The 27,213-nt window shown below is 40.7% G+C and overlaps 1 protein-coding gene across 3 annotated transcripts in view; it reads left to right on the forward strand.

Annotated features, from left to right (window-relative positions):
• Window positions 1-364: 364 nt before the first annotated feature.
• Window positions 365-27,213, forward strand: part of aplp1 (amyloid beta (A4) precursor-like protein 1) — a 32,833-nt gene continuing 5,984 nt past the window's right edge. For all 3 annotated transcript variants that reach the window (XM_034127574.1, XM_034127575.1, XM_034127576.1), the window contains exons 1-8: window positions 365-627; window positions 20,151-20,330; window positions 21,779-21,908; window positions 23,206-23,318; window positions 23,795-23,988; window positions 24,073-24,380; window positions 25,775-25,902; window positions 26,897-26,971. In XM_034127574.1, coding sequence (XP_033983465.1) covers window positions 562-627; window positions 20,151-20,330; window positions 21,779-21,908; window positions 23,206-23,318; window positions 23,795-23,988; window positions 24,073-24,380; window positions 25,775-25,902; window positions 26,897-26,971 — 1,194 coding nt within the window. In that variant the 5' untranslated portion in view covers window positions 365-561. The remainder of the gene's footprint in view (window positions 628-20,150; window positions 20,331-21,778; window positions 21,909-23,205; window positions 23,319-23,794; window positions 23,989-24,072; window positions 24,381-25,774; window positions 25,903-26,896; window positions 26,972-27,213) is intronic.

The raw sequence follows: 27,213 nt of genomic DNA on the forward strand, positions 1-27,213 counted from the left end.
CATGTAACATTATTCTGAAATGGGCCAATCTGCATTATTGAGTACTTTTACTTGTTGTACTTTAAGTAGCCTATATTTGTATGCCAATATTTTTGTACTTTTACTTGAGGAACATTTTGAATGAAACCTCCTGGATGAGGTCTTCCTTCAGTAAGTCTGCTTGCTGTTAATCTTATATGTAAACCCAGTACTGTCTATTGGTATTCTATTTTCAGGTGGATCTTCCCTCAAACTGACGCTGAAATTATTTGCAGTCTTCACATACACCACCAGATGTCCCCCTTTACCAAGCCACCGTGAGGACACCATAAGTAAACTCTGTGATAAATACCCGCAGAAACAGGGCTTGGTTCTGTCAGGCTTCATCCTCATAATATCCCAGGCTGCCATTGGAGAGCCCGTTGGCGAGAGCGAGCAGGACGCAGACGCAGGAGATATCGCAGGAAGGCGCCCGACGAACGCAGTGTCCATCACTTCAGCTGATGTAACCAGACAGCATATGGTGGAGGCAGTTATTTAACATTTAACTTCGTTATAACAAATATAAAAGAAGGCGAGAAAATGGGACATACCGCAATACCAATATTAATGGCTGTATTGTCCTACTGCGTGCTGGACAACGTCGAGGTAAGAGCAACACAATCTGAACCATTTGTACCAATGGCACAATGTAATTTTGCCTTCTGTTAAGCTGAATGTCGATGTGACTTTTTTATAAAATGATGCGTTATCATAGTTAATGTCGCCATTACACATGCAAAGCATACAGCTGCCTCTATCTCCATATTGCTGACACGCACCCTTATCAATCTAGGGCATGTTTAATTTGTAAATGCATCCTCTGGCTCCGTCCTATGTCAACAAGAGTAATGGCACGCAACTTCCACCAAAAGGCAGTGATAGAGAGAGGATTTACAAATGCAAATGCTGCAGTAAAATATGAATGAAGGACGTAAATATAAAAGGCTTTATGAAGATGTGGTTTACAGTGTATTCGGTTTGCTGCGTCAAGTCGGGGCCTGTATCAGACATGGAAAAAATGTCACTCAGGCTTTTCTGTTTGGAAGGATGGAAATCAAATCCCATCTCATTGCGTCCCATCTGGCCTTGTCAGAGAGAAAGGAATCAGCTTGCATCCGTCCTTTTTAGAGGAGTGGTGCAGCTCTTCAGCAGGATGGAGTCATGCATATTCAATTGCTTTTCTGTGTTACATTTTTGGTTTTGATGGCAAAGCACTGAATAGATAAGAAAAAGTGTTGTTAGATTTTCAGTGGATCATGTTCTTTCATAAGGGCCTACCTCAATTTCTAAATATCCGAATAAACTGATCATCGAAGAGGGGGTGACTTTGATATATCATTGGACATAGAGTGCAATACAGAGTATTCTAGTGAGAGATGTGGAGTCATTCTATTGGCATCTGTCTCCATCAATATGTAGAGAGGAGATAGTGAAAGTCTCTGTTAGAGAACGACAGCTGCTTCCACCTTCCCACTGTCTTATCAGCAGACACGCAGTTTGATGGACTTTCATTTTCAATAACTACTCCATCACCCATCATCTCATTCCTGTAATGGACTTGAGGCATTAATTCAGGTTGGAGCATGGACATTTGTGTGTAGAAACAGGGTGGCGTTTGGAGGTGAGTGTGGATGGTATGGGGGAGGGAGGGGGGGGGGGAGGATGAGTCATGATGTCCCAGCTGGAGCTGTGGTTCAGGTCAGACATACTTTTCCACCTGGAAATTAAGAGTGAATGAAGCTACAGTCAGAGGTAGATAACTGAGCATCCTGTCTGTTGGTTCAGAGTCTGCCCAAGTTCCTAAGAGGATTTGTGAGATGTTTATTTATTAGCCATCTTCCACAGTGATTCTGCAACAGTCATAAAGCCTCTCCTTTCATTTTGAAATAATTTCACTTCTCTAAGAGCCTTAGTGGGATTACTGCTATGCTGAGGAACAGGCTTTAGGTTCATACAAGGAGACCTGCCCATGAAGGTTTACACTGAAGATTACTCTGAGAGGGTTGGCTGGCTGGATTACACTGGTATTAGCCCTAATAAAACTGCCAGCCTCCTCTAATTTACTCAACATTTTTTCAGATGGAAATGTGCAAATTGGATACATTTGTTTTGATCTCTCTTTATTAGTGTTACATTTATATGTGTCAGTGCACTGGGATAATCAGAATATAATCAAATTACACTTCCATTCAGTGTTCTGAATTATAAAGCCATGATAATTTATTAACTGAAATACAAATCAAGCATCATTCTGTGTTCTGATTGGTTGGACACATTGATGCTAAGTTGTCACATATGTCCTATTTGGGCTTCCTAGGTATGTCAGCTGCCAGTATTGTACTTGTCACAGCCCCAAGAGCATTTAAATAATTGACATGATACTAAAGGTCAAGCGTGAAAATATGACAACCACTTTTATGGGCAGTCTGTACATTTCTACATCATGACGTCTGACATTCATGGAGCATAGAACATTGTATTAACTTTAATTTTGTGGGTTATGTGTGCCAGCATGTTTTCTATAGGTCACATGTGCTCTTTCATATTTAATAGGAGAAGGCAATATACAGTTTTAATCACATTATGATTGTGATGCATACAAATATGGGTAGGTGATGTAACATATACTCAGATCTTGATATGCTTTTTGTAAAATGCCATTCTCCCCTTGAACACTGCTTTATGGAAGTCTTAGATTTGTATATGATTTTTTCACATGGATTTGAAGTACCTTGATTTACCAGACATTTCATCTTCTGGGTTTGTAAAAAAATCAGGCCTTTGTGGCTAGCTTTTTTATTCATTGAACTTAGATATTTTGATGAGCATTGATAACATTTCCCTAAAGCATGAGTTGACATATTCAGGAATCTTGTTTGGTCCAACCAACACTCCCACCCCTAAAGGTATTCAGTTTCCTATCAGACAAAATAAGGAAAACAAGAGTGTTTGCTTCAAATATATTTTACTTGAATGACTAATTGATTTTCAAAATGGTTGCTAATTACATCTGTTGATTGACGAATAGTTTCAGCTCTTATTACTGAATGATATATAATTACATTTTACCAATATCAAGCAATCTTGTCATGATTACTTAAAATGTTTCCCGGTATATCAATGTAATCATATTACCTCACAGAAATGTATTTTTTTAGGAGGAGGGAATTAAATAATCTATCACTCCAAGTACATCTCGCATTGATGCAACATGAATTTAAACAAATCTGATATTATCATTTAGCTGTCCTGGTCAATGATTTGCAACATTTGCTATAATGCTCTCATACAATTGGAGATATTGAAGAAACGGCCACTGCAGCAATGGTTCTACTAACAGTTTCAAATACGTATTATCATAAAGCACAAAGCTAAACAATCGTATCACCCTGGGATATGTTTTGTCAGACAACCCAGGCGCTCTCTTTAAGATTACAAACATTGGGGAATAACTATGGCAATGAGAGTTCTCACTTGTCAAAATGCCAGACTGCAGCTTGTGAGATTTAGCTACAGCAAAACCACCACAAAGGAAAACCTGATTTATGAAAGCTTCATATAAAGATTGTGTTTGGTGTAGCCGTATGTGATAAAAGGCATGTGGAAAGCGAGACTAAAGACTACAGGTACGTGCTCAGCTTTTTCATCAAGTTCTGTATTTATCAAGATAAATGACTGCAGCATGAACCTGAGCACGAGCACTCGGCTCCAGAGAGGCTTCAGAAGAAGATTGGTGGCACTCTCGGAAAATCCCACCGTACCTACAGGTTTCAGGAAATACAGGAATCTGGGAGTGCATGAAACATAAAGGGAGCAATGGGAGGGAGAGAAAATGGAAGGAAACAGCGGAAGGATAGGAAGTAGATTAAAGTACGGCTAGAGATTAAAATAAAAATGATGAGTCATAAAGTTGCAGCTCCTCCCAAACAGCAATTTCAGGCCTCGTGCTGGAATACAGCCATTCAGATCCATGCACCTCCCACCCCCATCTGCCTCTCTATGCAGTAACACAAGACGATTTGTTGGGGAAAAAACAAGGAAAAAGATAAGGATAACCAGATCTCTCTCTCTTTCTCTCCCTCTCTCAGACACACAAACACACACACACTCTGCCCTACACTCACTTAATTAATTTCAGAGCCAAGAGATAATCAGGTTCCACTAATGGATTTCCGTGCGCTTGCTATTCTCTACTATATCCGTGTGCCAGTGGGCATAAAACGTACCATTTTGTTGTATCACATGTTTTCCCCCTGTTCCTGTGTCTGACTTCCTTTCCAAGGTTTTGGAAGCGCTGCACACTTATAACACCTGGATTTAATCCTGCAGGGTCCTCTTGAAATGAGAGCTACTCTGTACCTGAGGAACAGCCGGGTCTCCTAAACATTTCACTCCCATACAGTGAACTGCATTGTCAAATATGTTTAAAGGGAAAAACTTCTTCTTCTTTCTTCTGAATTACATATGTTGTGTGCCTGAAGTTTTATTTGTTGGTTTGCTTATGAAGTATCACAAATACGTGATATTCACCAAGAAGACCGCTTGTGTTCCCTTACTTACTTACACTTGTTTTAACTTATATATGAATGTATTAGCCCACGGCAAGTCAATTATGTACTGAATTTATATATGTAATTTAATGTTGCAACACATACTTATTTAAAGCCCAATCATTATCTTTCCCTTAATCTAACGAAGCAGTTTTTAGTTTGCAAATGTAACCACATGCTTAAACTACAACGTATTCCAGGTATTTTTGTTGCATAATAATATTTTAAGAGATAGTGTTTTGAGGAAAGATGTAAAAGTGCCCTAGCATTGAGCTTTTAGTAGAGGTGACAGACTAATGAAAGAAATGAATTGCGCCATGTTGGCCATTCTTCCAATCAGAAACATTGAAACAGTGCCTTGTGCTGTGTGCTTCAAAAGGTCATAGGGTTTTTTAAATGTCTATTATCACTTCTTGTCTTTTAGATTGTGAATGAATGCATTTGTATCTCCAGGCTGGGAGTTCTTCCAGCTTTTCTGCTGAAAATAACTTGACATTAATTGCATATTTGCACGGCTCCTCCCTAGACTCAGGAAAGCTCTGCCAAATCGTGGTTGAGACGATTTTCATCTTGTCTCCTGGCCTTTCTGCAACATTTCAAATGATGCGTCTCAGCTGTAAAGAGAGTAATTCCCAATTCAGCATTTAATAATGTTTGCTTGCAATGCTCATCTCTTTGTGCCATCTTTATAACCTGTCATGCATAACCGGATGCACTGCATTTGATGAGTTAATTGTTATGTTTTCCCAAATCACATGGCTGTTTCTAGGTTATATTATATAAGCATCAAAATAACTTCCCAAAGCTTCACAACCTTTCATCATTCTTACTGAATGTCACATATGAAATACATGTAGATGGGACCATTTCTGCACTTGAGTACTTGCAGATGAAATCTCAATTGCTTGTAAAAGCTGAAGCCCAGGGACTGCGTGGATTTACAGGTGTTTTCTGTGTGTGTTTGCGAATGTCATGAGTTTGCTCAGTGTCACCTTGAGGGGTTGAGAAACTAGCATACCGTCCTGATTACATCCAGCTGTGGCTTTCCTCCAGAGTATGCAGGGCAGAGATACCACTACAGCCCAAGGTCTTCACAGCCTGCACACGCGCCTCAGTAAGCCTAATGGGTTGGATTTTCTGCAGAAAAGTTTAATGCCAAGGCGAAGCGAGATGTTTAGTCCTGCCGCAGCCAGTGGGAGGTTTCAGAGCAGCCCCCTTCAAAAACATCTGCAGTGTGGTGATAACACTTGTCCTCCATGTTCAGGAGGCAAAAGAGAGAGCGCAGTGAAACAGACTTAGGGCTGGTTGAGATAGAGAGAGGGAGAGAGCGGGGATTGCCCTGGCACGGCGAATGATTTGAGAAAACGGAGAGGGTGAGGGAGGATGGAGAGTGTCTAAGTGATGTAGAGCATGTAGAATGTTATGTGGGCTGCAGGGTGGAGTGCATGCTAATGGAGGAACCCAGCCCTATAGCTGCTGAGCCCGGGCAGCTGGGAGAGCAGAGAGATCCATCTCTGTCATGTACATGTATTCACAGGTGGCCTTCAAATGAGACGAGGAAGTGTGGGGGCGAAGGCAGAGGCAAGAAAAAACCCTGTGGCCAGACTGGAGTTTTATTGAAGTGGGACTGCAACAAAAAAATCTAATTTCCTTAACATTCGTGGCTGCAGGTTGTAAGGGAGTAAGGAATTGTCGAGGCCCACGGAGACTGATCCAGCCAGGATTTACAGTCTACAGGGAAACATTGTGAGCTGCTATGGAGGAAAAGATATATTCTATTTTGGCCCTTTCATTCCACAATAATTTGCACACGCATAAAAAAACACTCCTATTGGAAGGACTCAACACACTTTTCAAAGACACTAATTCACAAACGTACAGTGGTATTACACAGATAGCTCAGAAATACAGGCAGACACATTTCCCACAGACTAGCTGCTTTATAAAGATGGCACGTTGCAGAAGCCGCATCAATTATTGAAGGCCGTGGAAAGGTCTGGGCTCTCGCTTGTCAACGGGGCTTTAGCACTTGTCACGCACCCTCTCAACGCTCTGCCAATCCTTCCTCTTGATACTACCTGTTTTATTTTTTGTAACCCCCCATCCCATTGTTATTGTGCCCACCCTCCAGGTCTACTCCCCACCCTTGCTCTACAGAACACAAAGAAAAAAATCCCCACCCGTGTCTCCGCCTTGCTTCAGCCCCCCCCCCCCCACCTCCCCACCTCCTCCCCGTCTCTGCCCCAGCCGCCCCTGCCTCATCCCAAAGGCACTCCCTTCCCCCCCCCCCCCCCTCCCCACTCTCCCAGACACTGCCCATCCATCTGCCTCAGCAGCTTTCAGTGGCCAGTGACATCTTTTCACTTTCCTTGTGTATGCTTACTGATAGTCCTTGAATAATTGATGCTTCAAACTCACCCTTCTTTTTATTTAGTTTTATTCTGCACTTTCTCTTGCATTTTTTTTCTTCATTCTTGAAATGTTTAGACGTCTGACTGACTCTGTCTGTCTTTATCGGCACATGCTGGTTCTCTATTGTCCCTACACCTTACTAGGACACTTGAACGGAAGGGGTTTAACATCAGATATTCCTACAATATGAACGAAGACAATACAGTGGGAATTTTTGTTAAGTTATTTTGTGAGGATTCACTGTTATTGGCAATTTGGTTGTACCCATTTTCTAATAATACATTCTATAACATCTTCTAGTGATTAAATACATTTCCTATAATGCTTTTTGACAATCTCCAGACAACTGGTGTGAACTTGTTGCATTCAGCTATGTGAGGTGTAAGCAGTAAAGTTAGCTTAGTATTGGATTGATAACCAGTACTAGGGCTTTTTCTGTTATATTAATATTATTTAATTAAGATTTACAACCAAGATATTTCCCAGCTGTTGTTTATTTGCCAGTGCTAATGTATATTAGGATGGTTATTTATTGTAGAGTCTCAAATATACCCTCCTCTTCCCCTGAGATAAAGTGTTCCCATAGCATTTGACTCGATAATGTGTATTCAGCAAGCTTAGATTCTCCAAGGCTTCCTGCAATTGACCCTGCCTCCATTCCATACAGAATACACAGAAGGCTCGCCTACTGTAAACAACCGGGCTGCTATAGATGATGAGACTCAGGTGTGGCTGCTCCTGTTGTTCATCACAATAAGATTCAGTGATGGAGACAGACAGATAGTATTCCACTCTTTTCTCAGCTCAGGGTCATCATGCTCGCCAAGGCCAAGCTGTGCCGGTTATCAATGCTCACCCAAACTCGCCTGACAAATTAGATTCCTCGCACAAGTCTGGTGGTGGCTTGTGAAAAGATTGTAATAAAAGGGGAAAGCACAAATGGAGGTTGTAGGCCCTCAGTGTGGGGTCTTTTATACAGATTGTCTCAATGATTAAACCATTTTCCCTTCAGTTGGACGCTCTGCTGAGACTTCATGGCTTTAGGAAATGAGATAACACTAATATTTAATCTACTGAGTGATTCTGCAGCACAGACTCGCAGACTGCACAGCCAGCACTCATTATCTCACAAGAGTGGCCCGGTCTAAAATAACACTGAGAAAGCAAGACAGGACATGTCCGCCTGGCATGATCTCAGTTTGCATTGTTATTCCTCGTCAGTGGATTTATCAAACTGTATGTGAGGTGATTTATCATGTTAGTCTTTATTTAATAGTGATAATCAGATCATTCTAATTTGCACATATCAAATGTTTTTTAGTAGTGGTTATGAGAACACCTAAAAGAAGTCTTCCAAATCGATAATTAAAACTAGTGTAAGGATGATCTGTTGTTTGTCTCTAAAGCAGACGAATCAGAAGAACGTGACGAATCGTTAAGTCGGCTACTGAGTCATCACATTGTGATTAACTATGAGTGGGGTAATTAAAAAGAATACAATATAATGCTGTCACTAATAGGGGAGTAATATACTTTACCAGTAAATGTTGAATATTGCATATACATCGTTAAAACCATTAATATATTATATAATACATCACTTAGATATTACACTTGTGGCTGTCTTTCAAATGATAAATCTGTAGATTTCTTTAATCTAAGAAAATATCTATTAAGAAAATATTTCTGATGTGTCTGAAATTCAGTACAACCCAAAGATATTGAGTTCATGTGAAACAGAGGCAACCCCTTTTACATTTTTAATGGTGAATGGCTTTTATTATTAATTGTTTACCAAATAGTTTGAAGGGGTGTCGAGATAAACCAGTATGGATGATAATTCATTTTCTTGCTGTTTCTCCATTTTCCATCAGTTCTTCTGACTGCTTATCCATTATCCATTATCTAATTTAAGTTTTGTATGCCTTTGCACAGTTATAATTACACTCTTCATCTTTCTTCACTCTATTCTTGTTTATATACAGATGATATTATCAATGATTCAATGAATTATATTATTAGACATTATTCCCAACACTATAGTGGAAATATTTAAGTTTTAGTCTGCTCTTATCTCAATGAGCACAGCTCAGCAGTTCCCAGTATTGCAAGTAATTTAAGTGGAATGTAAACAACCAACAGACAGCGATAAGGGAAAGCTAACAAACCATTAAGCCAGAGTTTAGAGTCCTGACCAGGAAAGAAAGTCCAAATAAACATGTGGGGATTCTTTCGTTTAAGAGACAGAGAGAGAGAGACAGAGAGAGAGACAGAGAGAGAGAGAGAGAGAGACAGAGAGGCTGACCGATAACGAGCGGGAGTGAGAGAGACTGAGTGACATGCTTGAAATTCTGTAGGGAACTAGTTGCTACGGTAACAGGGAAGGTAGCCGGCTCCTGTGGGTGGTGTTACCATGGAAACCATCCACAGTGGCCAAGTGATGCTGAGAGTAGAGGAGATGGCTAAAAAAAAAGTGTGTTTACAGGGTTGGATGGGAACATGTGAAACAGCTAGAGCTCGCCATGTGAGCGGAGGCTGATGTTAAACGTGGGAGAGTGACGTCAGCCGCGCCGCTAACTCTGTCATCAAGTTTGTTAGCATAACCTTGATTTTTCTTTCCTTCCCTTTGCTTTGTACAAGCTGGTCCCAGCAGGCCCCAGGGTAAAATGTGCTTTCATCCTGCTGTTCAGTAACAGAGCACCTCATAACCATGAACAGTAGCCAAAGATGCTGCGCAGGGCAACATACGGCTAAGAGGAAGAGGTTGTCCCTTCAATATGTCTTTTGCAGTTTGTTGGGCTAAAGCTAGCCATGCTGGTCTCTTTTTATCAGTGATGGTGTATATTTAACCTCTCACTTGGAGTTAAAGACCAGTTTGTTCCAACTGTGGCTATACCACATGCCTCTGAATTAAAGCTGTGAACCAACATGTTGTGAGGTTAAATGTTACATACATTTCAATGCATGTATTATGTATTGCATGTGGTATGGATCTTGGGTCTCCACCACAATTCAAAGATCAATTATTTCTATTAGCTTTCTGGTCACATTCCCACCTCAAAAAATACATACAATAATACAAATAAATACACACAACCACACAGCCCTCTGCCTCCCATTCTCTTTGTGAGGCTCACACATGTGTATATATAACCTCAGAGCCTGATTTCCATACGATGCATCTGCTAGACATGCTCCCAGAGGAGCTGGCATGATGTGATCAGAATTGTATATTCATGCATAAATCAGAGACAGAAAGAAAGAAATATATGAATGTTTTAACCCCCGTCTTCATTTCCGCCTCCTCCCCACCCCTTCCCCTATATAGTACATTACTCCATCTTCTGTTTGTTTTATTTATGTACATTCAGTTCTGCACCATTTTCATTATTGTACAAACTTCTATTTGAAAGACTCAATTATACTGTTTCAATAAAAAGGTATAGAACACCCCCAAAGCAGAAACTGTACATATTAAGAGTTCCTACTTTACATATTTGTGCTATTAGAGGAATACTTCACCCACAAAAATGCCATTTGTATGTAAATTATTCACCACAAGTAACAATAAAAAATGTTTTTAACAAAAGTTATTTTTTCTCGCTAGCCCCTGTGGTGAAAGAAGAAGAAGAAAAGGAGGAAAATCTTGATGAATGGAAATAATTGGGGGCCATGTTCAACAAAAGCAAAACTAGATTTGTATTCAAAATCTCACACAACTAATTTACCTGGTTGTATGCTCACCTCTTCCCAAACACGTGCATTTATGCAAGTTCAAAGAGCTTCAGAGGTCCTTAGTCATATGGATGAAATGTTTCCATGGCCAAAAGAATATGAACTTGAAAGACAATACAACAAAAATGACCGTAGAGATTGAAAATCCAAAGTAATGCATTGTGTTTAATTTGCCTTCCTGCCAGATGATCTCCAAACCGTTATTACTGATCATTAAACTTCACTGTATTGGCAGATTCCTTTACATGTTTTAACAAGCACAAGATGCAACAGATCTGCAGAGAGTACATTCACGAACTATGTGCAGTTCTCGAGAAGCACAAGAAGTGACAGGTAAGTACACGTTGAACTGGGGTAGAGATGACGAGCGGATCTTAAGAAGAATACCCAGGAAAATAGACTGCAGTACAGATTGGCTGCAAATACAAAAAGTCAAAGGCAGCGTGAGGGGCTTGAGAGGCAGCAAAGGCCCGGAGTGTGAGATAAGAAGAAAACAAGACAATGCTTCAGATCTAACTGATGCTGGCTGCCTGCTGTTTGTCAGGGAGACCGCAGAAAGACAGGCTGTCTTTCAGTGGATCAATTATTACAGTCTTTCAACCTAAACATGCCCTCATTCATGATTCCCTTAATCTACTTAAAACATGCTCAAGGGCATTGTGTTATCGCTTAAAGACCTCCAGTCGCGTATCTACCTACAAGAAGAATACACACTTTTCTAAAACCATACTCTGTCTCGTATATCGGACTAAAATTGGAAATCGTGTTACTTCCTAATCTCCATTAACCTGCTTAATTCAGGATTTGAGTGGATTACCAAGAGATTCAAACTCAAAGCCAGTCTGTCATGAATGGGGGACAGTTTTTCATAACATTGAAAACAAGCACTATCTACATTTTAGTTGTACTGTGAATTGTGTACTGTACTGTAAAGCACTTTGTACATTCGTGTTGTGAAGGGTGCTATATAAATAAAGCTTTACTTACTTACTTACTTACTTACACTATCCGACCTCTTCTCCTGTTGTGGTTTAAGCTTTTGATATTTTATGCATTCTTTTAAATAATTCAAATGTGCTGTTTTGCTTATCACAAGAGAGGTTTTAAACTATGTGGGAGGAAAGGTAAAAATACAGCCTGTGTGAAATAATTAAATTAGTATTCAATAATACACAACATGCACTGGCTGATTTGAACCTTTCAGTCCCCGATTCGAGCCTTTTGAACGTATTTACCGGTTAAATACAGATTTGGAGAGCTTGTTTGCATTGTGTCAATCTCAATCTGCCTGCAGAAAATCCCTGATTTAGTGGCAATTGTGTTGACATTAGGATGTTTCAGACGGACCTGCAGTGCTCAAATCTCCGCTAAGCCTTTGATTCCTTCAATCCCCTGAGGTAGCTCTTCAGCTTGAAATCATATCTGCAGGCTCACTGTGTTTGGCTTTAACATGTTGGCACTCCCATGATGCGTTGCTTAACTGTGAAGGAGGTTTGGCTGTGTTATGTAACAGCAGAAATCAACAATGTTACCCGAAGACGAAAAAAATATCAGTTTTGCTGTGTTGACAAAGCTCTCTGATCTGGACTGACTGTTTTTTCTGGTGAGACATTATTACTACATAGTTGTTTGTCTCCCACATATCTCCAGGAGGCAGTGGCATACTGTAGAGAGCATTGTGAACATGACACACTATGTTCTATGCTTTGTGTTTTTGTCCTTTCTGGAGAAAAACATGTAGTGGGGCGTCATTATGGTGACTCAGAAGAGGCATGTTGAAAATGTGGGTGGAACAAAGCGTAAGCCATCTTTATAAGTTCAGCCTCTTTTATGCAACACAAGTATCACAATCCTAAATACAGCCTTTCCATAAAACTGGGAACACCACGCATGCCATCAATGTTGCCATGTGGGAGTTTTCTGCTCTCTTGTTCTGAATCGTTGGACATTTCTGTTTTACAACGGATACTGCTGAAAGGCAGGATGTTTAAAAAAAATGCTAACAGGAAATATTTCTGTAACAATAATTGCCTTCACAATGGGAGTAAAATTCAGGTGCGTGTATCATGGATTGTACTCTAAAGAAAGAAAAGGGAAGAGAGAAGCAGGATGTGTGTGAACATGATACTTATCATGAGTCATGGCTCCCAGCTGGGAAAGGTGAACTCTGTCCGTGAGGGTATTTGGCTTCTGTTGAGTCTCACACTGATATCGTACATCAGGGAAATCGGTATCTCACTAAGGTCATGTGATTCCAGGAGGATATAGCGACCTTTACATAATTCAGTCCCTTTCTTAATCCCCAGCCGCAGCAGCCTGTTCAGTGCTAGGTGGAAAGATGCGGGGTTCACTGTATAAACATGATCCTAAATAACCACAATCATGACATGGTTGACACTGACGCAGCGTCCACACGGCGGCGTGCGTTTGAAGCTTGCCGGTGGGCTTGTCTGAAACTCGCCCAACAACCAATCACATGAATCTCCCGCCCCGGACACACAAGCACGCGGTTTGATTGGCTAGAGCTTGTACTGGCATATGATTTGATTTGCTGACGCTTCCGTCGAAGCTTCAAAAGTTGAACATTGCTCAACTTTTGAAGCGAGCAACACGAGCAAAGCGAAGCGACGGAACCACAATGCAGTTCGGCAAAGCGTGACGTTACCCCATTCAAAGTGAATGATCAGAAGCGTTGAAGCTTCAACGCACGCCGCCGTGTGGACGGGCCGTGACAGCCTCTAGATCCATGAAGTCTCCTGCAGTGATGCCATCTGACATGTTGTGTATTTTAAGCTAAACTTGAAATGAAATCAAATATTGGGAGCTGGTGTTGGCTGCTGTTTCAGACCTAGATGAACCCGGGTGATTATGGGGCCATCTGCTCCCAGGGTGCCCAGCTGGAGGCGGACCGCTGTAATCTGGACTGATGAAGCTGACTTAGAGAAGCACATCTCTGCAACCAAAACCCTCGGTAGTGAAATGCAATAATTTTTCCACCTATTCATTTTTTGATGGACAAATAATATCAGTCGAACACATCTATTTGGGCTGATAATACAAGACACTTAAAGACATCACCTTGTACTTTTGGAAAAAGTGTATTGATATTAAATGGACAATTGAATTAGAAATTAATCGGTTGTGGAAATAATTGTTACTTTCAGCTTTGTTGGCGATCAAGTATTGAAGTTAGGATTCAGTAAGTAACTTCACAGCGAGCTTGTGGTTTACAGAAAGCTATAGAACAATGCAATATTTTCCACTCTGCCCATCGGTCTCCTCTGAATAGAAAAGTAATGACTTCAATTAGCCATTAGCCAGTGATGTATAATAATGAGTGTCAATGTGCTGAGCTAACCTGCTCTATCCTCCTTTGTCCCCACTGCACCATGAGATTCTGGCAGACTAATGTTGCTACTCTAATAACTACATGCCACACCAGGAAGAGGCCTGATGGAGCCTATGAATAATTTAACCAACATGATTACAATGATGAATGCTCCCAAATCTCTCTGGCCATTTAGCACTGGCCTAGAGAGAGAGGCCATACAGCAGAGTGTCAGGCATTGTGTGAAAGCTGTTAGGGAGGGAGGGGGAGACGAGGGATATCAAGGATAGGGAAGCTAGGGTGGATCCAGCTCGGCCTTGGGAGAAGGCGTAGGGAGGGAATATAGAAAAGAGTGAAGGAGGGGCCCGGAGAGCAGGAAGACACCCACTATTTAGCCATCTGTGCTGCAGAGAAGCACAAAGACGTGCTCAGGAAGCTCTGTTCCTGTGTGTGCGTGTGTCATCCATGCATGTGTTATGCATCGATGAGGCCAATTTGTACGTGGGTGTGTTCTCTACACGAGTGATGGAAAGCAGCCAGTGCCAGTCCATAATACTAATCACGAGCAACCCCAGTTAACCTAGCCTACACAATAGGCTTTAGAAGTGACAAAGCTCATGATGTGATAGTACAGTAACGTGTTTGTTCTTATTTAGAATGGAATATAATTATTTGAAGTTTGTAAAGTCTTGCTGCTTAGATCCTGGATTGTTGTGTCGTTTTGTGATGTCTGGTTGTTTGCTTGCATTGTCACTACATGTAGTCTTTTGGTCAGATGGGATATCCCAGGTCCCTGTTGCTAAATAGGGATTAGCTCCTCATGGGTCTGATGTCGCTTAATTATCAGGTGTCAAGCAAGCTCCCATATATCTCTATCCAGGGAGTCAAGAATAAGCAAAAAAGTGTTTAAGTGTTTCCCAAAGATAGAAAGAAAGATTAAACGGAATACATGTGCACAGGGCACGTACCTCAGGTGATTTACAGCATATAATATAACAAAGGAAGTATAGAATTATAGATTGATGAAACTCAAAAACATAACCCTATAGATAAAAGGGGATCAAAACACTATCAATCACAATGGTATGCAAGGGAATAAAAGATCCTTTTAAGTGATAGCCCCTATGTGACGATAGACATGCTGCTCCAAGCACTTAAGGACTCTGCATCAACTTGAAGCCTTTGATGCATTTATGGCGTGGTTCTCCAATGCAGCTTATAAAAGGTGACAAATGATTGGTGGGCTCCTCCCCTCCGCCTCTACCACTCTGGCTTGCCTGCAAGAGCCAGGAGATTGCATCATTACAGAGGATGAAGTCATCCTGCAACATAAGGATGGAACAGGTGCTGAAAATGTAATTAGAACATGATGGAAGATGCTGGAGGAACATGTAAATGTTCTGCCCTGGCCCAAACCCAGCCCAGCTGACAGAAGTATTTATGATGATCAAGTCTGTCGTCTCTCTTATTTTGAATGCTGCACAAAATGTGATATATATAGTAAACATATTATCAACCATTATTATATCCTTCTTATTTCCACAATCTCTGGACATCCCTTAGTTTCCTTTTGGCGCTTTCCGCTACGGCAATTGTGGAAGATAACAAAGTGAAGCAGCACAGTCGGTACGCAGCGGATATGGAGAAGCAGTTGAGAGTAAAATAGAATTTCAAGAGCGCTAACGGAGGCAAAGAACCTGGTGAAAAAGGCAGAAAGCCAATCGATGCTTTATATCACTGGGTCGTTATTAATGATGCAGTGTTCTCTGCAGTGGGAGCTGTCGGGCTTCTGGGCTGTCTGCCTGTTCAGCCTCATCAGCACGAGTACATGATATGTGAGACTCAGGATGGTTGAACAGCGCTGCCTTACCAACCTCTGCACGCCCACACCCACCTACTTCATGCTTGAACTGTAGATGCTTCAGTACACTTACAGTATTTTCTCACTGAGACATGGACTGGAGGAGAAGCATAATTGTTGACAGATAGTGAAGCCAACTGGATCAGTGTGCCTCTGAATGGAGACTGAATGTTCAGAGAGACCTAACCTGCTCACGCCACCGCTGTCTTTACACACTGTAGTTGAATTGGTATGAAAATGAAAATTGCACACCACCAAGACACTCAAATCTGTGTCTGCATATTTGTCTGTCCAAAGGGAATTACAGCTATAAATTGTAAGCATAAAACATGGACCAAACAGCTTAATCAAGGCAGGAGAATGTGATTCATTCACTGAAGCAAAGGCTATTTTTAGCAGTTAATGGATGCATAATCCTTCACCACAGAGGACTATTGTCTGTAAATGTAATCTGTATCTAATGCAATGTGTCTGCTAAAGACCTCACAGAATTCTGAGAAAGGCACATATTTGAAATGTTGTAAACAGGAGACCATTTGTTTTGTATGTGTTTGATCTGCATGACATTTTGATGTATTAGTATTGTAAGCAATAGCATACCTAGCTACAAATTGAATTCCCTGCCCCCCTCCACAACCTCTCTGGACCTTCTTCTCAAATTGACCGTTGTTATCAGTTTGACTCTGCTCTTGGCTGACTGACCAATTTGCCATTTTAACAAGATTAGCAACTTGGCAGATCCTCTCCACTGTCTTGTTGTACAGACAACAGGCCTCTGGTACATAAATAATGTGCGTTCTGTCCTGGCTGGGATTCAGGTCGGATAGTGAGTTGTTTAGACAAAAACATCAATCACATGTTATCATGGGCTTAAAAATAAATGAGATAATTAAATGAGTTGTGTTATAGCATCAAAAGCTTGCCTTTATTGTAGAAGATATATATATTTGTGTGTAATTCAATAAGGTTCCATGTGACTAAACATGATCGAGAAGAACAGTCAACTAGTTTCACTGGAATAAAATCCGGCATCTTGAGTCATGCCCGTGTTCAAGCACATTCTTGCCAGATGTTCCCATAAATCCTTAGTGTAACATCAACTGATTATACAAGTCAGTGTTATTTTTCCAAAATAGAGGTCCACAGTCGGACATATACGTAAAGCAAATGTCAATACTCTAAAATACATTTCTGTCCAGCTATTTATACTTCTTTAAAAATATCTCAATCTAAACTCAATCTGAACTAAAAAGGCTGACTCATGCTGAGGCCAGCTTCTGTTACTGCGGTGAGAATATAATGACACAGTACAATGAAACACCTTCAAAAGCCCTGCGAGGCATTCACACAGCAGAACAGAGCAGGCTCTATGACGTCGGCCCCTGAGTAATCTTTTTGGGATGCATTTGTGTTGCTATGTGTAGTGGCGCAAGACGAAAAGAAGCGTACATCTTAAAACAGTATTTCTTATCAGGGGTTATCACAAGAGGGAGATCTAATCTGCTCCCAGATCTGTCTGGAGGCTGGGTGTGCTGGAGGTCAGGGCCTTAGGCTCCTGATGGACTGCTATTGATTTGGGGGAACGTGGCGATACAGTTGCAGTCGCTCAGCATTGATTTTCTGCAAGTGCAGTATAGTGGAGAGCAGGCGGAATGAGAGAGCTGGACCAGGGGGAGCTGCCAGGTTATCTTCTCAAATATCCGGAAGTATTTTTCTCTTTGTGGCACTGACCTTCCCTGAGAGATATATCTATATAGACACTAGCTCAGCAGCTTCAGACTGTTACAGCAGCTTCAGCAGTGTTATATTGTACTCATCAAATATTACTCTTAAGTTAAAGGTGGGGTTGGTAAGTTTGAGAAACCGGCTCGAGATACACTTTTTGTTATATTCCATGGAATGCTCTTAACATCCCGATAGCAATGAATATCTTAAGTGCTTTGACAAAAAATCCATAAAAAAATGTCATCTGTGGAAGCCGTAGTACTGTAAAAAGCACGACCAATCATTTTAGCCGGCCCGGCTAAAATAACTGGATGGCCTACCTGCCTGTCAGCCTTCCATCTGTGCACAAACTTATCTCGTGCCCTCATTGGTCATGTGCGCGTTCGTGTGTGTTGGAGGAGGGGCTCTGTAAGGAAGTGGCAGATTTTCTCCGGTTGTGTATTTTCAAATTCTAGCGATCTCGAGCCGGTTTCTCAAACTTACCTACCCTACCTTTAACCATTAAAAAAAGATCAATTTTAGCACTGTCAATTACTAATACTGTCATTTAGTTTTAAAGGGAAATATAACATGTCATGCTGTGAAACTACCAACAGTTTACATTTACATTAATAGCTGACAACACACTACAAATCATAAATCAACACTTTTCCAAAGCACCGTTAAGCAATTTTTTTGCAACATGTTTATTCCATACTTTATGTAGCAGCCATTGTTTCCGTTTATTTAACTGTTGGTTGATGATTAACTACAGCTAACTAACAAGCAGCAACTTGCTTGATGGGTAATCCATCACACTGGAGTTGTCAGCAAGTACTGACAGCCCCATATTTAGATTGGCTGCAAAACAGCATTGTTTTAAGAGCAATATTGTCCAAAACCCCAGAGGACAAACGATGGGCAATATTCACAGGAAGAAAAGGAAGAAGTTAATGTTGTTGCATTGGATAATTTGCTATATTTAAAGCAGAGAAACTTTGAATCTACCCTGTAGCATGTTGGCTGTGATTACACGTCTTAAGCAACTTTGTAATCCTCTGCTTATTTATATCTAAACTATTAAAATTAATGAAAAGCCTAAAACCTAGGAGGGAAAAGCATTCATGAATGTAAAAAACTGCGCTATGCTTTTGGAAATGGTCAGCAGTAATGAAAAGTAGATCCGTAATTTGTAAGAAATCTGCTAGGACATGCAGAAACACAAACTGCTCTTAGTGTAATTATAATGCACAGGCTGCTCAGGGCCTTTTATATTTATTGTACATTTACTCAAAGGGATTTATATATTTATTTTATTCTGTTTGAATTTTAATTAGGACTTCAAAAACGTAAGCTCCAGTCGGCCAAAGTAGGGCTTCCCTTTGATCAGGCGTCACTCTCCCATATTTTATCTCCTCCATTTCTTCCCTTTGGGCAACTTCCTTCTAATTGGTTCAGCGTCGCTCGTCTTGTCTGTCGTCGGTGGGTCCATCTGTCTGTCAGTGCAGATGAAAGGATACGAGCTATACATAGGCTCCGGGGCACGGGATGTCCTTTTGAGGAGCTTTGGACCGTAAACATTATCGCATGTTCTCCACCATGAAGGTTACTGTCAAATGATGCACTGTGAAAACCACATATTTTACTTACTTGCAGACGTGTTTGTAAAAGGTCAAATCTGCCCCAAAGATGACTCAGACATCTAGTGGAACATGATTCACTTTTCCACATTTATCATGATTCTTGAGGGCCTGCTGCTGTGACATTTTTTGAAATCCTGCTTTGTTTGTTAAGGCAGATCCTTGTTTGTGCTGTTTATAGAGCTTTGTCCTACTCTTACCTAACCCCACCCCTCCTTTATTCCTCCCTGGGCTCTCTCTGTCTCTGTGCTGTGTGTTAATGTAGTGAAGTGGCCCATCGGTCAATGAGCTTGTATTAACACCTGACTCCCAGCCCTAGCTGCTGTTTCTTCCTCTATGTGGGGTCCCCTGGGCCCTCCCCCAGGCAGAGGCAACATATCCCACGATCAATAACAACATCCTAGAAGGCCGCTGGAGGAGGGGCGGCAGACAATCTTTTACATACTCTCGTATATTTATGCTATACACCTTCCTTTTAATCATTCCTCCTTTCCTCAGCTGTCACAGCTGTCAGCCAACAGGGAGAATAGGCCACCAGACAATAACTCAAGCTTTTTATTGGCTCTCCTTCTTATTCACTTCACTGTCTTTTACAGATCTTTTTTCTGAATTTGAGGTTCTCCGATATTCTATTAAAGCTTTGCAGTGTGCACTCAATTCTCCTGTGCATTAGCTTCCTCTACATTCTCGCCACTCTGTTTCGATCTTCCCTCACTCAGTCTTGCACCCTTGCTTACACTTTTGGTCTAATGTTGGAAAGTGCTGTAGTGCATTTAGGAATTATCTGTGGTCTACCCGCCCTGGATCAGCTTCAAACACAGTATTATCAGCCACTGTGTTTATATTAACTCTAACTTTACTCCCTTGTCTCTCTCTTCCCTCCTTCCTATGCTCTCTAGGCCCTGGCCATGACCGAGGTGAACAGGCCAGACCCAGAAGGCGCTGAGCCACAGATTGCCATGTTTTGCGGCCGTCAGCTCCTGCACATTAACCTACAGACTGGCCAATGGGAGCCGGACCCTCAGGGCCGGCAGGGCTGCTTCAAAGAGCCCGGAGAGATCCTGTCTTACTGTCAGAAGGTAAGGTCCTAAACCTTGCAAAGAAATCATTTTAACCTGAACAGTATCTTAAAATCAGCCTTATTTTAAAAAACAGTATCACTCTTAAAAGGAACAGTTCACCCACAAAATCACACATTACTTTTCTCAAACCCTCTAGATTGTTCAGGTGCGATTTGCCGAGTTTTGGAGATATCGTCCGTCGAGATGTCTTCCTCCTCTCTGTAAAATGGAACTAGATGGCACGCAAAAAGTGACATTGAATATATTTGAAAAACTTAACAGCAATGTCTATTTCCAGGAACCATGACTATAATGTAGTAACTTTTTTCTTTCTATCTTATAACGCTATAGAAAGAAATGTGCATCTATTTGTTGAAGAGAAGATCTAGCTTGTGATTGATTTCTGAAAAGAGACCTCTCTGTTGTGATTTTTAAGCACAACACGCTATTTGGTTCCATTATATTGAATACAAAACAGACTTGTCTATGGCCGATATATCCAACATCTGGCGACTCCCACTAAAAAATATATATAGAGATTTATAAATAGCACAACAGACAAGAGAATAAATATGTGTTTTAGATATTTAGGTGAACTGTCCATTTGATGCCAAAGAATTAAGCATTAAATCCCAATTGCATATTATTAATATATAATTTGGTTTTTCTAACACCTGTCAATCTATATATTTAACCATATATAGTGAAGTGATGGTGGCTTGTTGGAATATTTCAATATTTCATTTGTAGCGCCATCCACTTTCCCTCCTCTTGTTATCCAATATGTGTACTCTTAAACATGTGCTGTAAGGTAGTCAATGTTACACCTACTCTCCACACACTCCTCCCTCAAAAATATGTATTTGAAGTAGAACGGTAAAGGCAACCAAGCGCCATCTGGAGGTCAAAATAGACACTGCTGCTACGGATCTGAATGGAGTGTAATGCGATTAGCAGACACATTATGCAGCTGTGATAGCTTTTACACAAAGCATCCATGTTTTCCTTGACATTTGTGATGAAAGCATTTAAGTGTGCATTCAGACTCTGTGCCAGATAATTTCTCTCACTATTAAAGCTCATAATGAGTTTTAAATTATTGGCCTTGATTTTAAGTGAAAGTAGTCACATGTGAAATTGGAAATAAAAGAAGAAGAATGTTTATTGAAATAATAATTTCAGTTTGCCATGTCTAACATGGCTGGAAATAAAGGATTTAAACAGCCTTTCTATAAGAGAAAATGTTGCATGACTCTCTCCCTTGTTAGTGTTCTCCCCACTGACTGTGCTCTCCCCCCTCTTCTCCCTGGTTCCTGCTACTTTCATTCTACCCACCCTCCCAACCAAACCCCCAACCTATCTTCTAACTGATTCTCCCTGTCCCTCCTGTCTTCAAACCCTCTGTTCTGTCCATCCATCTATCTGTTTCTGTCTCTGGTGGTCTCTGCATGTACCCGTACGTCCAGATGTACCCAGCACTTCCGATCTCACATATAGAGGAGTCAAAAATACCTGTCACCATCCCCGCCTGGTGTAAGAAAGGTTGGGGCCACTGCCAGCCACACCCCTTCATAGTGCTGCCCTACCGCTGTCTAGGTAAGATCAACACACCACACTGTCATTATATAATGTCACTGCTAGGAATTCATACTGTACGTCTATACTTCCCTTTTATACTTTTGATGGATTGACTGTGTACTATGGACAATGGAAACAAAAATGTGGACAGGGGTACGACATACTCTGACTGCTCTACAACAAAGGCCAAAACAATTCCACATATGGTTTTATATTGTTTAAAAAAAATGAATATTCCTTTGCATCTCAATCAATGCAACAGCGATATATTTTTTCCTCGGTACTATTAGAACAATAGAAAGACAGTGAAACAAATGTTCAGTCCACAGTATTGCAGAAGGGCCATGGCCGCTATAAGCCACTAGGAGGGAAGATAGGCTAACAATGGACGAGTGAATGAGTGAGTAGTGAGTCACCCTGGATCCAGAAACCTTCTTGATTATTATAAACACAGCGCTGTAGAACTCTCTCAAGTCAAAATGTACTACACAAAAAATGGCAAAAAACATAGTTTGAGAACTTCAATCAAGTTTTAATATGAACATAGTGAAACTACCAGCAAGCTACTTCAATTTACTACTAGTTTAACTACATTTAGTTCACTACTCCTTAACATAGGTAAACACTTTCCTTTATGTGTACCGTAAGCCTTAAAGGCCAGTATGTAGTAATAGTGCCATATATGGAACATGTCTAAAATGCAAATAGATTACAAAACGTGTTCCTCACTTCTGTATGATTCATTGTTTAAATCAAATAAGACAGCTGCATTCATGATTTTTATAATAAATGTTGAATATTCATTTTAAACATACCATAGCTGCAGTTTATCTTCTGAAAGTGCTTGTACATTACAAATGTATGCACCCCATCCCCATTTAACTATTCTACACCATCCTTTTTATTTGTTTTATGCCTTCTTTGCATCACACAGATTTCTTTCATTCATATACGCTATTTCTTTCCTTATAACACCACACTTCTTCTTGGGTCTTAGAACAGCAAACTCCATTGGAGTTCTTAAAACTAAATTGAAGACCTATCTTTTTTATTTGGCTTTTTATTTGGGGTAATTTTAGTTGTGTCACTGTTCATGTTTTATTGTTTTATCGTTCTGTGATAGGCTCGTTCTGTCTCCTATGTTCCTCCATGTTTAATCTGTATGTGTCGTCCTTACTTTGTATCTGTAAAGCACTTTTGGTTGCATCTATCATGAAAGGTGCTATATAAATAACGTTTACTATTATTATGACTTAAAATAGTCCCACTGTTTAAAATCATCGTACTCTGAACTAGCCCTTTCTCCACTCTGCAGGGGGCGAGTATGTGAGCGAGGCCCTGCTGGTGCCCGACCGATGCCGTTTCCTCCACCAGGAGCAGATGGATGCCTGCGAGAGCTACGTGTACTGGCACAGCATCGCTAAGGAGGTGAGAAGAGCAAATAGAGATGTAAAGCAAATATCTACAAAGATGATAAAAGTTTTCAAGCCGCATAAAAGCAGCAGGGTAATCACATACACATGTTTTATTATGTTGCACTGTTGGAGGAGCCTGTTACCTAAGATTTTGTTCGACATAACTACACTGTAGCTATGTACGAATGACAATAAAAGCCTTGAATCTTGAACAACCCAGTGCCGCCAAAAAAACATTTCTGTAGCCAAAATAGAAACAGCAGTCCAGACTAGACACGTCTGCTCTGTGGTTTGTCGTGCATCACGTCACATTATCAGTACGCCTACCCGAGGTGTTTTTTAAAGAGCAAAATGATGACTGAGTTCACCTCCTGTCAACATTTCATATTCAGAAAGAAGAAACTCAGAATTATCTCTCATTATATTTACATTTTGCTTTATTTCTTTGTAACTTTTAACACAAAGTATTTCAACTTTCTACCCTGTCAGGAATGCACTGCAGACAATCTGGAGCTCCACAGCTATGGGATGCTGTTGCCATGTGGAGATCATTTCCGAGGAGTGGAGTATGTGTGCTGCCCAGGCCGAGGGAGTTCCAACGGCAAAGCAGAGATCGAGGAGAGAGACGTCCCCGCTGCTCCTCAGACATTCACGTCCCAGACCAACGGAAAACTCAATTCTGTGTAAGATCATTCAGCTTGACATGTAGGAGGCTGAGAGATGTGTGTTACTGGCTGTCAAAGTAATGACTGTTTGGCTTTCCACAGAACCAAAGTGACAGCCCCCACTCCCAGCCCCTCTCCTGACACTGATGCAGACGAAGCCGATATGGAAGAGGAGGATGATGAAGTGGTGGAGGAGGAAGACGAGGAGGAGGAAGACGAGGAAGACGAAGTTGATGAGGAAGAGGCGGAAGAGGAGGAGGACGACGAGGCAATAGCTGTGAAAGGCCCAGAAGAGTATGAATACTCCATTGACTCAGGTCCCTACCAAACATCTGACTACATGGACTCTTTCTTCTACGAGAAAAGCCAGAAGCCCACCACCTCTGCACCTCTGGTGAAGGAAGAGAGCTGTGAGTGTCCCTCATGTTTGCTTGGCATGCAAAGAGTGTTTAGTAGCTGTAGATAAGAACACACAATAATCAAAGATCTAAAAACTTTTGATGACAGCATCACTCTTGAATAGGGACGGGTACGGAAACCAGGTTAAACGGTGTGCCCGGGGCTCAAGTATTGATATGCTCCAAATGTAACCAGTTCTATTATCGATAATCTTGAATTGTTTTGTTTAATTTATTATCACACTGTAGCATCTACTCTGCTCTCATTGCTGGTGCTGGGCTGCAATAAAAAGCCATTACTTTGTCAATACACATGTTCAACGAGCATAAACATTTCAAAAATAGTTATTTCTGCTGCTTTGCCCACAGTACTCTGTTTCCAGGAATATTATGTATTTTATATAGTGACTTTGCTGTTGAAGGAATTACTTTTGCTGCTCAAGAAACCTCATGTATTTCTATTTAAAATCTATATGAAAAGCAATTTTATAACCTGTAAGAGTTTCAATAAAGAACTGAACAGATAAGGAGTATGATAAGAATAGTAACATTGATAAAAACCCTTATGATGCTCAGCACATCTCCTCGGCTGTAAACTATAGTAGTGAAGTGAAACTATCTGTTTTCATCCAACATGCCCATCTTCATCCAAGCACCTCACACATGTATGGGGTCCAACACACACACCCCATACATGTGTGAGGTGCATGGATGAAGATGGGCATGTTGGAGAAATGCAAACAAGTGTCTCTGTCTAAATATATACTGAATATTTCTCAACAGTCTTCACTGACCACTGTCCTCACCACTTGTGCGTGTGTCATGTAGATCTTAGGCATATCACACTTCCACCCACTCAGCAACCTCCAGGCCTCAGCAGGGCTCTTTCTCATGTGCGCAGCAAATGGAGCAGCTGACCACCAAACATATAAACTACTTAGAACAAACTCAGGATGAAAACCATGATATTACTCACTGTATGTGTGGGAAACAATTGAAACAATTAAATTATCCATTTGTGCGCTGTAACTACTTCAGTTTAACTAAAGTCTTATTCCATTGGTTTGGATACAATTTGATGATAGGAGCTGTTGTATTCGCATTTAAAATAATGTTGATTGCACGCTAATTCAAAATCCAGACACAACAAGCAGAATGGGATCAGCGATCTCCTAAATGTTTGGGATTCTAAAGTAATTCATAAATTAAGTAATTGATTCATCTTTCCAGAGCAAAATCCAATGTAGTTTTCTATTGTGGTTTCCCCTTCCTTGAATTGGAGTGTAAAATTGCCTTCCCTGTCACATTTTGACCGAGGCAGTTCTTTTAATAACAGGATAATTGCTCTCTGGCTTTTGCAGTCTGTGTGACGGTAATAACCTCTGTTTTCTGTCTCTCCTAACTAGTGACAACACCCAGGCCCACAGATGGCGTTGATGTTTATTTTGAGAAGCCAGTGGATGACACGGAGCATGCCAACTTCCTGCGTGCCAAAACAGACCTGGAGGAACGCAGAATGAAGCGCATCAATGAGGTGACTTTCACACGGCAGAGAAGAGGCTAATGGTTGTTGGCTGGCAGGTCGGACTGAGACTGGCTGTTCTATTGCTCTCATTTTCTCATCTAATCCTCAACATGTTTTATGTGCAATCAGGACAGCAGATAAAGACAAGACACATTTAGAATTCAAATATGCCCAAACAAAAAGAGCTGGTCAGTGTGACCTTGTATGGACTGTAGCTAGCATATAATCACATGTGTAATTAATCCTTTTAAAATGCCAATGGGTATACGTTCAGTGCAAAACAAGACTCTCCAGGAGTTAACATTATTATAAATACAAAGATTTAAAAATGTATACTTTGCAGTATTTGTTGTTTTTACACAACACATGATGGAAGTTTATCACACTTCACATCTGAATGTGTTTTTGTGCGTGCGTATCTTACAAACAAGTACACACGCTTACATTCTCAAGACAGGAGCTGTACAAGTTAGAGATTGTATTTTTGATTTGTGGTGTTACCACAAATACCATCTTTTTATCACTGCCAGGCCATTTTGCTCAACAGTTTGATAAGAGCATGACTTTAAAGATGCACAGTTATGATAGGTTTACTGTTCTTTCGTAACTAGCCTTTTATATAAAAAAGGACAACTTAGTAAGTCAGAAAACTACTGCGTCTGTTTTGTCTCTAAATTTCAAACATTCCTTACAACTGCCAGCATTTTCTTTTGAGGTGATTAAATATGGTATGACAACTATTGCCTGGCTTTCTTTAGGGAACAGCCTGTGAATTAGTATATTTCCTAAATTGTTGACATTTGATTTTTAGCCAGACATCCCAAGATTTTAAAACCAGTTCATTTCTAAATCGGTGACATTGTGTTTACATGTGCATAAGTTAAAAGGGAGAGTTGCACTGTTACTTTTTATGCACTTTATGTGATGTGACAACTTAAACACATTTTATGCCAAATGTACTTTTTATCAGTGTGCTATTTACACAGTATATTTAACTCCTCAGATCATGAAGGAATGGGCCGAGGCAGACAACCAGTCAAAGAATCTGCCTCGGTTAGAGCGACAGGCCCTGAATGAGGTAAGCAGACATTGTTTTTCAAACTCTATAGGATTTATTGCGGCAGTAAACTTTCAAACATAGTGCCGCGAGGGATTAAACAAGAGAAAAACACTGTGGACGCGCAAAAACTCAGTCTTTCCAACAGTATGCGTTTGACCTTTTATTTTCTTAGCAAAAGTTCAATAGTCCATATCCATATGTATATTATGTGTGCATGCGTGCGTGCGGTCAACAAAAATTGTCCTTCTCCAGCTCACTCC

The sequence above is a fragment of the Trematomus bernacchii genome, unplaced genomic scaffold (assembly GCF_902827165.1).
Source record: "Trematomus bernacchii unplaced genomic scaffold, fTreBer1.1, whole genome shotgun sequence".
In the NCBI taxonomy this organism is placed as follows: Eukaryota; Metazoa; Chordata; class Actinopteri; order Perciformes; family Nototheniidae; genus Trematomus; species Trematomus bernacchii.